The sequence below is a fragment of the Hetaerina americana genome, unplaced genomic scaffold (genome assembly GCF_022747635.1).
Source record: "Hetaerina americana unplaced genomic scaffold, ioHetAmer1.1.p SCAF_12, whole genome shotgun sequence".
Lineage (NCBI taxonomy): Eukaryota > Metazoa > Arthropoda > Insecta > Odonata > Calopterygidae > Hetaerina > Hetaerina americana.
The window spans coordinates 7,792,892-7,810,166 of record NW_027286292.1 but is presented as its reverse complement, the minus strand read 5'-3'; the positions used below and the strand labels follow the sequence as shown (position 1 = coordinate 7,810,166).

The 17,275-nt window shown below is 41.3% G+C and overlaps 1 protein-coding gene across 1 annotated transcript in view; it reads left to right on the top strand.

Moving 5' to 3' along the window:
• Positions 1-17,275, top strand: part of LOC139685671 (microtubule-associated serine/threonine-protein kinase 3-like) — a 363,801-nt gene that overhangs the window by 76,052 nt on the left and 270,474 nt on the right. The window contains exon 2 of the mRNA XM_071582641.1: positions 1,793-1,872. Within this exon, the coding sequence (XP_071438742.1) occupies positions 1,793-1,872 (80 nt within the window). The remainder of the gene's footprint in view (positions 1-1,792; positions 1,873-17,275) is intronic.

Here is a 17,275-nt window from a genome sequence, read left to right as displayed (position 1 = left end):
GGATTCGTGGGAAATTGTGTCGTCTGGCAAATGAAATCATCTGACATCAGGGAAGAGTTAGTGGTATAATAGGAGGAAGGGGGAAACCGGGGACGTCGTGCGTAAATATGGGAGGACTATCCATACGAGGATTGTTGAAAGTCTCGAAAATAGGGATGCATGTATGAAACAATGTACGAGTGTGACAGAGGCAAAATAAGTGCTAAGGCCCGGGGTGGAATGGATGAAATGATTAGCAGAAGTTCCCCGATATACTAGCTCAACTGATGCTTAGACTCTGCCCACACCAAAAGTGAAGGGCGTGAGGAGTGTGGCTATATGAACCTATATGACAAATGGGATTATGCTGGTTGGTGCTTGGTCAAGTGCTCCCGGCCTGTCCAAATCTGGAATAGGTTTTCCTCGCAAAGTTTTTGTTGACACCCGCGGACTCTTTCCAGGGGTTTTCGTGCCAATCTCCCCTGTATGATGACCGGGAGTTGTCTTTTGGAGCCATGAAAAACTTTTTCCTTCCCTGTACCTCGGCACCAGCGGATATCTCCCTGTAAAAATAACCAGTGCAAAGATGCATTATGCATTGTATTTTTTTCTTCTATACAGATGCTATTACATGGGTATTTTCATGCAGTCTAATATATGTATCATAGTGATCTCAAATTCCAGTATTATAGTTGCATTATCATGATATTAAATCATATTATATGCTCCACTTAAATGCATGCATTATTGTGATGTCGTAGTTATTTTCACATCACAAGTACCCCAAATACCGGTTTAGAGTCATTTCATGCTTTATAGACGTGCCGGCAATACAACCCTGCCTGTCAAGGGCATGCGAAAGGCACTCCCTGGGTAGTGAAATCAGTCCAAACGGCCCGTAATTCACACATCTTGGTCGGTAGCCATGGTTGCCTGTTAGAGCCAGGTGTTGAAAATGAGATACAACACAGTCTTGAGGAATGCCTTGATGCCCTTCTTACAAATCCTCGCGTCAAGAAAAAAGTTTTCCCTACCTAGAAAAGTACGACTCAGAGGACATTTTCGCCGTCCTAAAAATTACAAGAGCCATTAAATCTAAATAGTCTTTGGGGTGAGATAATGCCTTGCCTATCATTTGATTGAAGTAGTCGTGTGTTTATTTTAATGGATGATCTAGGGCATTTGTTCTAAATTTTAGGGATTTCCCGTCCATGACCCGGAATATGGTGTTTCCGCAATGTAAAAACCTGTTGCGACCGTGGATAATGGCAGTAATTGTTCGGTGAAATTAGGGAAATCGAACTTTCGCGTCTCAGTAGTGAGTTAAAGGTCGAGAAAAAAACGCCGCCGCGCTTGTGAGTAATTTTGGTTTTTCTCAATTTGACGAAAGTTTATTGGAAACGATTTTTAAATAATACTTATTGTAGATGAAGGGGAATAATTACTCTCGGGGCGAGAGTAATTATTGCCCTTGCCCCCCCCTCCGTGACAACCTCGGATCAGAAATGCATAAAACCATCGTTGGTCGATCGATCAAACATTTGCAAACCAATTTAGACGTGTGCTGCGGATTACGAGCGTTCATGCCATTTACATTTCAAGCTGCTAAATTAAATTAGAGGTTTGTCAACGTATTTATGGCGGGCGTATGACTTTCAAGCTCGCTTTCAATTTTTTGCATCATTTTACAACATCGCACTCTTGTGTTTTAAGTTCCCATCTCAAGAATGAAATTGATGTGGATCTTTCTGTGTTGTAGCGAACCTGTGACTTTGTTTGTCACTTTGCCCTTAACATGTTCTTTCTCTTCCAGGCTCTGGTGAGACGTCCAACTTGGCTCGGATCCGCAACTCTGCTTTGGGGCATTCGGAGCCTTCGCTCTCAGCAAGAGTGGTGAGTATTAAGCGCGCACGTTTTTCTATGCATGCATTAAGTAGACTTTCTAGCGCGTTTGCCCTTAACCTGATCAAAGGTTGCTGCATATCTGGTTCACATGTAACTTAGTTTGTCATTTATGACCCCCTCTAGCAACTGTGAGCAGAAGGCCAAGCAAGATACGCCCTAGTAAGGATTGCGAATATAGAAATTCAAGCTCATTAGTGAGGCATGATGGGAGGGTAAGTGCACAGTCCCATTGACATGGAGTTTCACTTGGTTTGAAACACCCAATGCCTATCTTGGGTATGTGATGTAGGGATGTTGATTTAATTAAAATAATTCCTATTATGGTCGCAAGTATATATTCGTGTATGTAACTAGGATCGTTTTGTTTCCCGCCGTTAAAAGGCGATTCCATTTTTTTTTACTTAATTGCAATTAAAAATTTATGGACGCCTTCCCACATTCCCTGCGCTACCTCGATTAGTGAAGGCGGTGTCTGGATTTTGGCAAGTTTATTTCGATATAGCAAGAGATATTTGCTGCTCCAAATAATGTGGAAACAGCATCAGTGCCAGTTACTTTTGGCGAAAAATTCGTCCATTCACCCCTTCTCGTTTCATCAAAGCCGCGCTAAATATATTCCTTGGTGTGGATTTTCTTGTGCGATTAGTGCAACGTAATATTGATTATAATTGGGATACTATATGTGGGTGCCTTTGGCCCCGGGCATCTGCGTTCCAGATGAGAGATGTGTGTATTTGCTCCAAGAACTAAAGCACTTTGTTAATTTTATGCGAAAAACATTTTGATCTCTCAGAAACCTGTCAGAAAACAAAATTTTCTTAGAATTAATTTGCTAAATAATTCCTGGATGATATTTGGAGACCAGGTTGGTAAAATGGCGTTAGGGAAGAAATTATAAATCTTTTGTTTAGAAAGTGATATTTTTCATTTAATTTGTAAGGCGTGGATTCAAAGCGCGTTTGAAATTTTCTATCGCGGGACATTCCGAAGAGAACATTGTTTTTTTTACTCTGCTAGTTTTAAGAAATGCCTGGTTGGGGTTTTGTTTCCCCGCGGAAGGCTTTCCAGAGTAGTTTACCTGTCATTTGGCATTTTGTGATATTATTTTCCTACACATCTCTTGAATAGGCACAGGATTGATAGTTTTCAGTCATACTTTTTGGCATAATCACGATACACAAGGTATCTTTTGGGTAAAATGAGACATATCATAAATTTAATTTCCTGGCATCCGCCGATCGGGTGGCTGACATCATTGGACCCACACTACGGCAAGAAAGGAGAAGGGTACCTGCCAAATTCGGAGAAGTTTTATCGGAGATGTATTATCTAAATCAACTGTTGTAATATCGAATAATAATCGTAAGGCATTCGAGTCAGAAACAGTTGGTACCGAATGCACAATTTCCAACAGTGATTGCCTCCCTGACGGCGCAGTTTCCCGGCGAACTCATCGATTCTACTCGTACGTGTCAGTTAGAGCCAATCCGCCCTCGGAATGGTCTGCAGATCTCTGGCCTGAGTGGGCGAGTGGTTAAGGGTTCGCCGAATTGCGCGGAGGTCGTAAGTTCCACTTCCCTTAGGCGTGGTGTTCAGTGTTTTCATGCCACGGACATTTCGGAGTTCATGGTGGGGCATGACCTCAACTGAATTAGTTTCCTATATATGGCTTCATTATTACTAGAATCTTGATCGATATCAGGCTTTCCTTCTCCATGTGGGTAAAATTCATAAAAATAATCGTCTACTTTTTTCAGGAAATAAGATGCGACAACGTGGAATTTCATGAAAAAATATAGGGAACCAACATGTATTTTCCTAATTTACAAAAAAAGTTACTCCTATGAACCCTTGGCGTGCTCATGTTTGGAAACATGTCTTTTGTGGTTAATCATCTGGGTAACCAGTCCCGCGAGGAAGCGAAATTAATGCCATTCAAGACCCATTTTAGCGGGTTCCTGTATTGCGCCGTCCTCCTTATTATTTATTAATTACGGTGGACGACCAACAGCTGACTCAAATAGCCAAAAGGATGGAGGTGATTGATTTGGTGGCAGGTATGATTTGTTAAGAGAACGGATGACGGTTGGCGTTATGTCCCGCGTCGGCATCATCTTGCTCTGAGCGAGAAGCGCCAGGGTCCCCTCAGTTTGACGGACTGAGTCCCCGGGGATCCAGTCAGGGATCGAACGATTAAAAATATTCACCACCGCCGGGATACTATTCCAGGCCCACGGCGTGGGAAGCTCATTCAGCTTACTACAAAGTTTGCCACACCAAATATGCCACAAATCCGATCTAATTCAGTTTCTTCAATATCAAGAATTCGCATCTAATGTGAAGACCCTGAAAAAAAACTTCTCGTTAGTAATAAAATATTTTAGCACACCTTTAAGGTTTTCCTTATAGCTGCAATCATTATTCCCATGAAAATGTGTTCTATGCCCAGTAATAAATCGTTTTGGTTAACATTTATTTTTAATGTTCGAAATTAAAAAATGCTTAAAAATCTAATATACTTTGTGCAATGAAGTTTTTTTAACATATTCAACTGTGCATATTAAATACTAATACGTTTTCTATAATATCTACATCAGAAATCATTGCAATTTTAGCTATATCTTAGCTGCAAACCGGAGAACATTATTCTCATGTTGCAAAATCAGAGGCTTAGCCAATCTCATTCGTAGTTTAGCAAGAGTTAACCTCCTATAATACTTAAGTTGCCGTACTGTTATAAATATTCAACCAGGGTCTTACTGTAGATCTCATCTTAAGATTTGATTTACTATGAGCCGTAAGTTTTTTTAAATATTAGTGAAATATTCAATATGACAACACGCTGACTAGAATCATAGGAAGTGTCTTTAAAATCATTATTTTTTATATGCTTAGCTACTTTATCATGCTCCTCTAATGACTGTTTTTACTAATTACGGAAAATGCCCCCAGAGGTGGAAGTTCGCCTTTGAGGCATGCACTTGTTGCAGCAACCCTCTCCTTCGTTGAACCCCTTGCAATTCTCTGCCCTCTTGTGTGTGCCGGCCGGCTCGATTTATTTTGATGCTCCAGACGAAACTATGCGGAATACCACTCTGGGCAGGAAAAAAAAATTTCCCTAGCTTTCCACGCAGAAAATTTCCGCTACCCCCCTCCCTCGCCCGAGGCAAGGAAGGATCATCGTATTGCCCAGTGCCGCCTTTGAAGTGCGTTGCCGCCTCCCATCTCTCGCGTCCACATCGCGATGAGGCGCGCGAGATGTGCGTAGCGCGGCCCGCAATCGTCCCCTCTTCTCTGTTTGCCGTAACACCCATTCCCTTTCCTCCCATTCCCTTTCCTCTAATATCCTTCCTCCTCACCTCCTTCTTCTTTTAATCGTCTCATGTTTTTGAAGTTTTGGACTAGGTTCAGTCCTTTCATTCGTGTCGACGTTTTTTCTGTCCAAAAAATAACCCGCTGCGAATGGTCCAGCGTGGTAAGTCCATATTCCGTACCCTCATCTGTTCTAGTGGAGTTGGGTTTTGCTCCTCGTAATGGAGTTCACTCCCCGATGGTTAATAGTTGTCTTTCGTGATGAAAGCGGATACCCGATACCAAAAGGTTGTCCACGTCCACGCTATGTATGAATATTTGATTGAGATGCACATAATGCAATAACAGTTCATTGCTGTCCATACGATTTTATAATATCCCATCGAGTCGTAATCAGTGGCACTGCGCCGACTATAGGACTTGAATCTGAATGGTATGAAGGTCGTTATAGCAAGAAATAATTTTGTCCTAGAATTAGAGATTAGTCTTGTTAGATGCCAATCTTGTCTCGCTAAAATGTCGATATCGTGTATCAATTTACCACCATCCGCCAATCGATGTTGGTTCATTGTACTTGCAAACGCTCAATGTTGTCGACAATTTTTGGCGAATTAGATTTTGAATTCGAGTCCACGGTAATAATGGTGTTATCAGCCAAGAACGCTTAGTTGCAAATCATAAAATATGCGAGAGTGGGTTGGATCCCTTATGTAAAAGGTTTAACATTAAATATTATTCCCGTTGGGTTTTCGAGGTACTTTAAAACCAATTGGATAAAATTATATGAAAGTAGGAGAGTATAAAGCAACAGAAATCCAATATATTTATGGAAAACTCCAAGCAGCTTAAACCACTCTTGAAGATAAAATGCTGGGCACAAAGAACAAATTTTTTAAAAATCCATTTCTTAATAAAACAATTGTTGATTGGTACAGTTTACCGGCAAAACTCTTCAAGCCCTTTCCTATCAGGGTAAATACTTTGAAGAAAAGACGTAAACAATTTATGTAATAATTTGATTGATGTGTTGCGTAAAATTGTATGTAACAGCTTAGTTTTGATTTTTTTCTTGTTGATTGGGAAACTGATGTCAAGGAGATGGGGGTTTTCTTTTTGTGTTAAAGATTGGTGCTTGTATGTTTCCTTTAAGTGTATGGTTTTTTTCTGACTGATTTTATGTATTATCTTTTGTGATATTATTGGATTTGAGATGTCATGTTATGTTTCCAAGGCAAGCTTGTTGTAATCTATTATTTACTGAATGACAACTTACGAAGGATTCGACAAATGTCAAATGAGCGCGCAGTATGTCGTGAGGAATAAGCATCAAAATGGCAAGAAACCCAATGAGGGTCACTATTTCAATTCAGAGGGAAGCGTTTTGAAAGGTAACTAGATAAGCGAGAATTTAAGTTATTACCATCGCAGTACATGAGCGTGGAACCTTGAGGACGACTCCGCGTTTCCCTACTTTTACTTTTCGCCCGCCTGTCTACTTCTGCCACCTTGCGCGAACAGGTGCAACTTACTCTAAAGGTAGGCTTCAGAGATCTGGGAGTACATGGGGAGTAAGGACTACTCGCGGCAGTCAATTTGGTAACGTTATGACGCATCATAAAGGCAAAACTAGAAAGGAATCCTGCATTTCGAATAAAACGTATCTGATACGCATGGAAGGTAAAGGGTTAATTCATACTAGCGTCATCGGAAATCGAATCTCTTCCACCTCAAATTTACTTTCGGCAACGCATTGCCTTGCGACTCAATATCAAAATTTTATTTCTCAAGTTAATGTGCCAATGTTTTTATGTGTGTATACCTGTAAATATTTACATAAACACAGTAATCAACCCGAAGGTCGGTTTGGTACTTGATGGCAGAGTTCACCCAGTACTAAGCCCGACGGCGTGTGCAATTCACACATCAGGGTAGGGGGGCTAGTTCCTTTCACTGTGCCGGTTATGGTTTCCCGGGAAGATCTGGTCCCCGAAAAATCACATAGCTTGGGTGGAGCTGCAGGTGCCCAGAGTGCTTTGCAAATATCAGTATTCACTAATTAATCAAAATTCACATCACATTTGTTATATAGTTAGTATAATTGATCTGTAAATGCGTATGTATTAGTATATGTGTGCATATGGTGGGTGTACACAAACACAAACATGGGGATATGCATATTATATATGCGCACAAACACACACATATAACTACAGCTATTTACCCGAAGGTTGGTTTGATAAGTAAGGATGGAGTTCATCAAGTACTAAGCCTAACTGCGTGTGTAATTCACTTAACGGGGCAAGAAGGGCTCGTTTCTTTCTCTGTGCCACCTATGTTTGGAAGAATTGGGACCCGAAAGGTTACGAAGCTTGGGTGATGTGCCGAGAGGCGTTACCCGGAATGCGCTCTACCCACTTGACCACCACGTACCTACCTAAAATACTACTTCTTATATGAGAACACTCAGACACACACGCACACACATGCACACTTATATGTTTATATTTATTCATGAGGAAGAGGAATTTTAATGTCAGTGTCTAAAGACGATGTCACTATAGATACCTAGGGGACCGCGGAAATGGATTCGCTTGCACAGTGAAGCGGAGTATTCAACAAAGTTTTTGCACGAAAACCATGATGGAATGGAAAAGTTGGAAAATTTAGTGGAAATGAATATGACGAAGGTTCTCTATTCGTTAATATCCTTCGCGCCGTTGGAAAGTTTCATCCCCCTGTGGGTCCCAAGCCCTGGAAAAAAAATAATCCCGACCATAGGGAGGAGAATCTGCGTGATCATAACGGGCAAGAGAAAATTTTTCGAAAGCTCGGACATTTTGAGTGTGATAAATCGTTCCAGTTGCTCATTGGCCGTGGGGAAGTTGTGAGCGTGAAGCCTTCATCGTTGCGACAACGCTCCGAATGAGTCACGCACGACCCAAAGGGGAAAAAAATGGGAGAGCGCCGCCGCGTGTTTGTTGGCGGTCAGCTTTTGGTTTTCAAAGGTTGATTTCACTGCAGTATGGTGTGCCCCGCCGAAGAGCATAAGGGTGAAGGCGTGTCTCGTTCAATATCTGCACGCGGAGAACGGATGAATGAGGCCTTCTGTGGCCAATCAAGACTTTTCAAGTGCTGTGACTTAACACGCACATTCTTATCTCTTTCTCCCTCAATACTTCTGTTGCTCGCTAAGACAGTTGAGCGATTTTTTTTCAATTTCTTGTCTTCCTCAACGACTTACTGGCGAGCTACTTTATGCTCGAGAATTCGAATGACTAATGGTTTTCGGTCGCAATACCCCATTACAGAATGGTGTTTTCGGTGGGCGATATGCTTGACACGCGACGATTTTCTTTACCTTTGAGCTAACGATAGGTTCTCAACGCTCTAGAGGCTCGCGCTTCTGCTCGGGCTATCATGTTGTGTAATATATTTATAAGTTTAATGTTGTAAATATATGGCGAGGGGTTATAGGCGGTTGAAGAGATTCCATAGTCTCAATCTAGCCCGAAAATGAACACGGCTATGTATCTATCATAATGGTCCTTTTATATATATATATATATATATATATATATATATATATATATATATATATATATATATATATATATATATACACATTCAAACACGAAATCCCGCCAAACGGCGAATAAATACTCATATATACAGAAACAGATGTTTCTGTATATATATATATATATATATATATATATATATATATATATATATATATATATATATATATATAGTACAATACACAGTAACGCACAATATAGAAACACAAAAAAAGAGAACACTCACTCGTATTTTCTTGATATTTCCACGGAAACAATCCGTCTTCCTCTGAAGATATAGAAATATATGTATATATATATGTATATATATGTATATATATGTATATATATGCATATATATGTATATATATGTATATATATGTATATATATATATATATATATATATATACTCGAATATACTTCGTATACCCGTTTTGTTTTAGCTCTTACAAACTCGATGATATATATTTTTAAAAATCCCATATTTATGAAATTTTTGAAGTGCACCTCGGGTGCTGTAATGTGTCTCACATAAATTTTTTTTTCGCGGCAAATGGATACCATCAGTTTTTCAACTTTCCTTGGTGATTAGTGGACGGTAAATAATTTTTGAATTCACCGTGTTCTTCATAATTTATCTTATGACTTGTCTTACGATTTATGACTTATTTACAGAAAAAATCGAATTTTCTTTCAAGTGTCTGTCACTCTCCAGGTAATGGACACAATTAAATGTAATTACATCAAATTAAAATCGTAATTTCTGGAGTGCCAAAATGTTTTTGTGCTATCAAATATCGCTAAAACTCTGCTTTTCCTCTTGATGGCTTCTCATGCTCGCATTAAGCAGTTAATCCGTTTTCCTTTGGAAAGTAATAGCTCTTAGCCATTTCATAATGGCACTATTAATTTAACATCATGCGTTGTAGTTGATGGTATAAACATTTAACAATAATAACAGTAATTTAATTTTGGAGAACCTCTTTTGTTAAACTTTCGGCTCATTATTAGTTGTGTAAAAATTATTGATTATATTCACATTTTGACCAGAATTCTCGAGTTTCGGGAATCTTAAACAATATTTTTAGTTAATGTATTTAATATTGGAATTTGCTTCGGGAACGCCATTATTACCTTACTGAAAATTGAAATACATGTGTACAATCTAACTTAAATGGATCGCTGTCTCATGAAGCGACGGGGTTGGCCAACGCTTCACTGGAGTGCCGCGAAGGGCAAGCTTTTGGCTCGCGTATTGTGAATCGGCCGCGTAAAAATCTTTGTATCGACCTTGAATGAGCTAGTTTCTTTTAGCGATTGCGGCAAGATTCCGCGTAAGATAGAGTTTTCTGGCGGCGTTGCCATCCTTGGTGGAACCGTGTTTATTTTTAATGCCACCTTTGATGCGTACGTACCATCATATTCACATGTGCGCAGACAGTCGTCGGCGTGCGGAGATCTGTTGAAAGGAGAAATCGTTCATTACTTTGCACTCAAGAAGTGGCCAGGAATTCGGGCCACTTCAGGCGTCGTCTATCTATCGCAGCCCAAGTGCCCGGAAACATTCGATGACAACGTATTAATATTGCCCCGATTCTCCTTGCGCCGGCTTAGTGACTGCCTTCAGTCTATTGGGGTTTATCGTGCACGTACTAAGTTGACTGAGAAGACTCTTGCCTATGAAAACATTCTATTCCTTGGAATCAGTGCCTGGATTTTTGGCGCAGCTTTCACCGTGGAAGCCAGATGTTCCCCCGTAGCACGAGCAGTAAATTAGGACTGAGTGGTATCACCTTCGCATGATTCAAATTCCCAGGTGCTCCCCTTCGCCCCGGTCGAAATTGGGAAGGGTAGCTATTTGCTCCTGCCTAATTTCGGCAGGGGCAAAGGAGGGATATGCCAAGGATCCGATCTCAAGGACATGTATGGGTCGTTGCACCGCTTGAAAAAATACCGCATCTAAAAGGAAGCACCATTTTTAGGAGGAAAAATTCGCATTATTGAAGGAATCTGGTTCAAGGGCGTTGCATATCGGAGCGTCCTCTAGCGTTCGTCGTAGAGAAAATCCTAGAGTCCACAACTTTTGGAAATATTTCGTTTGATTTTTCGACCCTTTTTCTTTTCGAAGAACTCGTTTCGTTTTCTCTTCTTCATAGCCTTCGTTTTCGCTTTTTTTTGAGGTAGTTGAAATGAAAGAAGTAACTTTGTAATACCAGTGAACTTAATTAAAATACGGCCGAGGTTTCGACGTTGGACCTTATTAACAGGTATCATGCCCTGACGTTGGAAGTCATCACCTTCCTTGGTTGTGTTGTAATAAAGTTCTGTGACATCGCGAAGTAACACCTGTTATTTCAATATGTTATGTAAATTCCATGAATTTACGCCTGAGGCAACAAATGTTTTTGGAGAGCGTAGTTCTGGGCTTGATTCCCGAATTCGCGCCCTGTTGGGTTCACTTTTATAATTGACGGAAGGGACGATATCCGTCGAATATCTACTTTTGACCGCCAGATTTTTATAAATTATTTCCTTACCTAAACAGGACAAGAATTCTTGACTTAAATGTATGATACGCGTAGTTTGCGTGCGACTTGAATTCAAGTGATAGTATACATCAGGAGTCGTTTGTTGTATTCGATGTACTCGTATATGTACTCGATTTTTGACTGGGTGACTTGAATTCGATTGTTGAACATATCTAAAATTTTAAATTACAATTCACGAATCTTTGATTTCTCAAAATAATACCTATCCTTGTTAGATTTGACATCAATGTATGTGGTGATTATTTTTAACATTACAGGATACTCCAAAAATAATATGCTGGGTTGGATGGATATTTGGCGTGACAAATTGAATAGGCCTGAGCTATCGCGGATCTTATAGTAATTAAAAATATGAGAGAACTCGCAAAGTCGTTCGACTTACAAAAAAAATTCTTAAAGCCCAATAAATAAAGGAGCCGTAGTAGCCCGGAACCCTTCGTTTTAGTAGTTATTTGAAGTGAACCGTATGATGGTCTGCCCACTCCATAACCGATGGCAGCCGACCGTTTGAGGTGTGGAGTGTTTGTTTACTGTCTGGAGCTACAGTCCCTGAGCCGTCTGGGACTCGGCTCGACTGCCTGGGTCGAGCGCCCATGAGCTCACACGAAGAAACCCCACAGTGTTATTTTGAGGCGTCAATCTTATTTTTTTCATAATGCTGTAAATATCGTCCTTTTGGGATCAAAACATCCGCAAAGGAATAGCACCAACGGATATCCGACGTGCTCATTCGTGCACATCCTTTATTTCGAGCGTGTACGGAAATGCGAGGATTTTTCCGAGATTCAACGCGGTCAAATAGTGGTTAAGATTAGGGGATTCATAACTGTCGCCGCACTATCGTTGACTGATTCTCTGCCCACTATCGAAATTCGCAACAACCCCCGCACTCTTCCGCCATTTACGAGGTTGTATTGAAATGTGAGTAAATTACCAAAATATTTAGCCCTAAGTTTACTCAAATGACGATGAACGATAAAACGAGGTCTTAAAGTAATTATTTTCATAGAAATTGACGTCGAAAACCTAAGATATTGAACATAGTCTAATGGCATTGGAGGACTTTGAATTAATGTTGAAGAAATACATGTCGTTCTCACGAAAAATGATATCATGTGCGCAGTTACATTGTAAGAGTGGTGTCAGGGATAGCATAAAAGCCCTAAGCCGCCTTTCTTAAAAGAGGTGAATTCATTTGGGGTGAAAAAAATCCGAAATCGCATGATTTCAAAAATTGACACCTCAGAACTTGTCCAAAATAAGTTTTAGAGCACGTTTGAAAAAATAGGAAACTCGGACTTCTCTATGGTAACATAATATCTGTTTACGAAATGTGCATACGTAATTGGTGTTGCATTAATTTCATCACTCGACATTAATACTTGAACTTAGGTGACACATCGACTCGTGAAGTCACATTCAAAACCTTAATAAGGTGATGTTTCCTCTTCATGAGTTTGGCTACCGTAATTTTTGATTCCCTTCATTACAGGACGAATTCTTATAAATCAGGTTCGGCAAACGTTTTGTCAATTTCTTCGAACACCTCTTTGCCTTTCCCCATCTCACTAACCTTGTTTAATGGCATCGCTTTCCCTATGTCGAATCATCCACCATGCTTGTTCTTCTTCCCCTTCTCTTTTTTCCTTCAACCTTTTTTCCTTCAATGTTCGTCATTATTGATTATTTTTTTATTATATTTTCCGACGAAGGTCTTTCGATTAGTTAAGAGTCATATAAACATTGAGCCACTGACTTTGCTCTGTATAAGCCCACCTCCAGACACGGGTAACTCTTGTCTCCCTGGCTGCGGAGCTACTTGTTGCCCCAACGTTAATCTGATGAACGTCAGTAAATTAGGCAACGGTCGTGTTTAAGCAGCGCAGCTTAACCTCGTTAACAACGTACGAAGTCACTTGCACCGCCCTCGAATTCCACCCTGGTCGCCTCTCCAACGCTGTCGCAGTCCGAATGTCAGAGAGCTTCCTCCGTCCTCAACGCCCGCCTCGGACTGCATCAACATTTACGCGGTACACTTTGAAGCCATGAGCTAGGATACCTATCATGAGGGTATTTACATACGGGAACAGTGGTTCCCGCATCTATCGAATGCTAATATACTCGTTTGGAAGGCAACGCAGGATTTCATTTCGGATAGAAAAGCTGCCCAAGTAAACGAACAAAAATCGCGAAATTTTAATTGGATGACCTGGGTTGGGAACCAAGGGAATCTCGAAGATTATATGCTATACACAATCATTTGCGTAACTATGTATAGTTGTAGTTTTATGTTTACTTGAGAGAAAATAATCGTAAGGCACGCCTTACATCGGTGGGAGGGTTCACGTTGGGAAGATTAGGGAAATTGATTACTTAAGGGAGCGATATGAGGTATCTTTGTATTCTCCGCATAATTCAAGACCAAAACGGTGGGAAAAGTAATATTCGACACTTTGAACTGCCGAAATGTGTTCCCCAATAAATTTCCTCCAGGGGTGGACGACGCTTGTTCTCTCCTTTCTCAAAAGACCGTGCAATTTTGTAGATAGCCAGTTATTTTCATTTTGTTTGCATGGATCTTGACGGTTGGTGACTGTGTCTTTTTGCGATGAATTTGACACACAGAATTTGTATTGCCTTTATGATAGAAAGTTTTCGGAAATTTCAGCCTTTAAATACAGTGCTGCTCGCTACCACACCACCTCCGCCTCAAAAATTCGGGCAGTGTCCGTTCTTCTCCTTCCACACACACACACGCCTAACCGCCACGCCATTCTCCCCCTCGCCTCTTGCCCCTGAACACCCTGCCGCCGAAGCAGATCGTACCCTGGTCAACTCGGGGGATGAACCAGCCTCGCTGCGCGCACCATAAGGTCAGATCCCCCGCCCGATTGGTGGTGCGGAGGCCGTCTCGGGCGTCGCGTATTCGAGTGGGGAGGCTGACCTGAATCCTTCCGTCGCACCTTCGCCGCCCCTCGCCTTCCCCTCCCAACACGCGGGCGGCGGCTACCCCGATGTAGGTTGCGAGGGCGGTTGGACAACGGACAACAACGCACCCACATCTCTGGGTCCCCTCCTCAGAGACGGCCTGCCACCCCCCTCCCCTCCCGGCGAGCCGTTGAAAATGAAAGCATACGTGGCGGAGCGGAGAAAGAGTAGGGGCCGAGAAATAAACACTCTCCCGGCGCTCACTTGTCGTGTGTGAGGGCTACTCAAGCGGGGTATTTCTCCACGACGAAGGGGGAAGTGGCGTGGGGTGGACGGGCGTAGGAAAAGAGACACGTCGACACGGAAACTCGTGTGGACGTGAGGTCGACGAAAAAATCAGTTGGGGACGCGAAAGTTTAGCTCTTAGGCGGTCGAGTGTCTGGTCGTCATTTGGCCGAAGGTGATGGTGATTTTGTTTTTTAGGACGGGAATACTCGGTCAGTTATGGCAAGATTACGTTTCATGTGGGCGAACAATAGTAGCTGATCTACAGCAGCAAGCTGTCTCGCTCGGAAATGTGGGCAATGGCAGGCGTAACTAGGGGAAAGACGGAAAATTACGGGCCTGTTTCTTTGGGGAAGGAGTCCCATCTTTCCCCAGACGAAGGTGGTTTGGCCACCGATAATTCCGAATAGTTGTGAGTTTAATTTGTATGTTTCTCTGTGTTTTTGTTAGCTAGTCCTATCCCGCCTCTCCGTTTGAATTATTTATATAAGTATATATAATGCAGAAATTTCAAAGTGTAAGAAATCATTCACCTTGGCCGAATTTAACACCATTTCAGGTGTTTTATTTTAAATGTACATTAGCAGAGGACTCTGTTAAAGTTAATTTTGCGGCTTCTTCTGCTGTTACTCGTATATTATAAGTTAGACATGGTCATGGCGATGACATAGATAACAAAGAAATGGGAAAAGGGGGCACGTAACTTTTTTTTAATATTTCACTGGCACAGCCACCATTTTAAACGGAAGGTATATGATGTGTGTGTGTGTGTACTCTTTGGAAGATAACTTTGCGAAACTTGGTCGTGTAAATGTAGTGACATTTTTTCAAGGATGCTAGAAGTAAGAAAATGTTGCTCTTATACATATAGCTGCCATTTCTACGAGCATTTTTGGCGGAGAACCATCGTTTTCTTTGTCTTCCTATCAACATAATATGGCTGTTTGCAATCAGCCAGCCTTGCTTGATTTGTTTATTCTTGTAATGGCTTGTTTTTTCGTCAATGTACAAAGTCATTTCTCTGAGATATGTGGAGAAATTCCGCAATGAAGAAGAATCGTAAGTACTCTTTATAATGCATTCGGGTTTGAAACCCTCACATTACTTTCATATCGAGTCGCGTTCATTGTGTGTTCCACGTTTGAGGACGCTCACGGGGTACGTAGTGAGGGGTAGATAACATTAGTCAGCCTGGATTAACGTGGAATCCGGTGCTGAGCGCTGGCTGGCGGCGAGGTAGTTACCTGCTCTCTCTTAATAGGGAGACATTTTTGTTACAGACGGTGAAAGATTATTCAGCTCGGGCGCCATGGAGCGTACGTGCATTTCCGCACGTCGTTCTTAGCGAAACACATTCCATTGGCTACATCTGAATGCTTGCATATCAATGGAGCACTTGATTCAGATGGAAATGATAAAAAAAAGTATTCCTCCGTTTCTCACCAAAAGATTACACCAGGTGTAAATCGGCCATTCATTTAATATTGCAGTCCTTCGCTGTTTCATTTTTGTTTTTGCGCACGCCGCGCGAGTGGAAGTAAGTGCCTTTCGCATGATTTACACCCTGAGGTTCGCCATTGTCGACGTGGGTGTTAAGGCGCTTGTTAGTAATCACGCGTCATTGTTAAATAATGTTTTCGCAAAAGTAAATTTCATTCAAGTTGTTGGTTTGCTTAGCTCGCATTGTGCTCGGGGGAGTAAGAGAACTAAAATCTATCAAAGCGGGAGTTAAATTTCCACGTGTTTCACCTAAATTCACACAATACCCCGAAAGTCGCCGCAAGGACATGTAGCGAGGTGTGTTAGCCCAAAAAACTTAAAGCAGAATGCAACCACATGCAAAACAAACAAATTCATGCCAATTCACTCCCACAGAGACGTATAAATTCATGCAAACACCATTTTAACTTATACAAATGCAAATACGTATACTAGCAACTAACATACACATGCCTCCTTCGAATATGCATAATGTCGACGCAGCGTTTAATTTTGTCCTCACTCGAATGTCTTTACTATATCTGTAAAGACTTTGATTTCTTACTATTATAACTCCTGATCGTTTGGGGAATGAACGAATATTTGTATCAATCTGTACTGGAGTATATCTCCCATATCTTATTTTGTGGTCTGATTTACCTAAATAGTGTCGGGCCACCAAAATGCCTTTTGGCTCACTGTTAAACTCGTTTGTTTAGAACCTTGCTAAAAAGTTTGTCTCGCTTGTTCTCAGGGTGGTCTAATCTCCCTATCCGTTTAGCGTTCTTTCTTCTTTGTTGTCCGAAGTGGCCTCGACACTTCATACATAAAACCATAACTCTGGCTGTCTCCCTTAGTGGCTAATGTGTATTTTCTGCCAATCAGAATACTTTCGCAATTGCAGTGACTATTCTCTAGAAACTGACCGATTCTTCAATTAGCACTTCCACCGGATCGTTCTCTCAACCCAGCGATGGGTTTAAAATACGGATATTCCCTACAGTGAAGTGAAACCTCTCATTAATTTGGATATTTTCGTGCCATTCTTCCAAAGTTGCAATTTGAGGCGTAGTCTCACGTTCATCTAATACTCGTCGCCATTCGTGGTGTCGCGAAAGAGAGGTGAGTGTCGGAAAGTACACGACGTGTTTCAAACCAATGAATTTAATCCAATTTAATTCAAGAATAATGTCGCCTGTGCACGCATCGCTTGCGACAAAACGTCAGAATGCAGCATTTATTCAGACGTTCTTCCCAAATCTTCTTCAGTCTTCCCACCC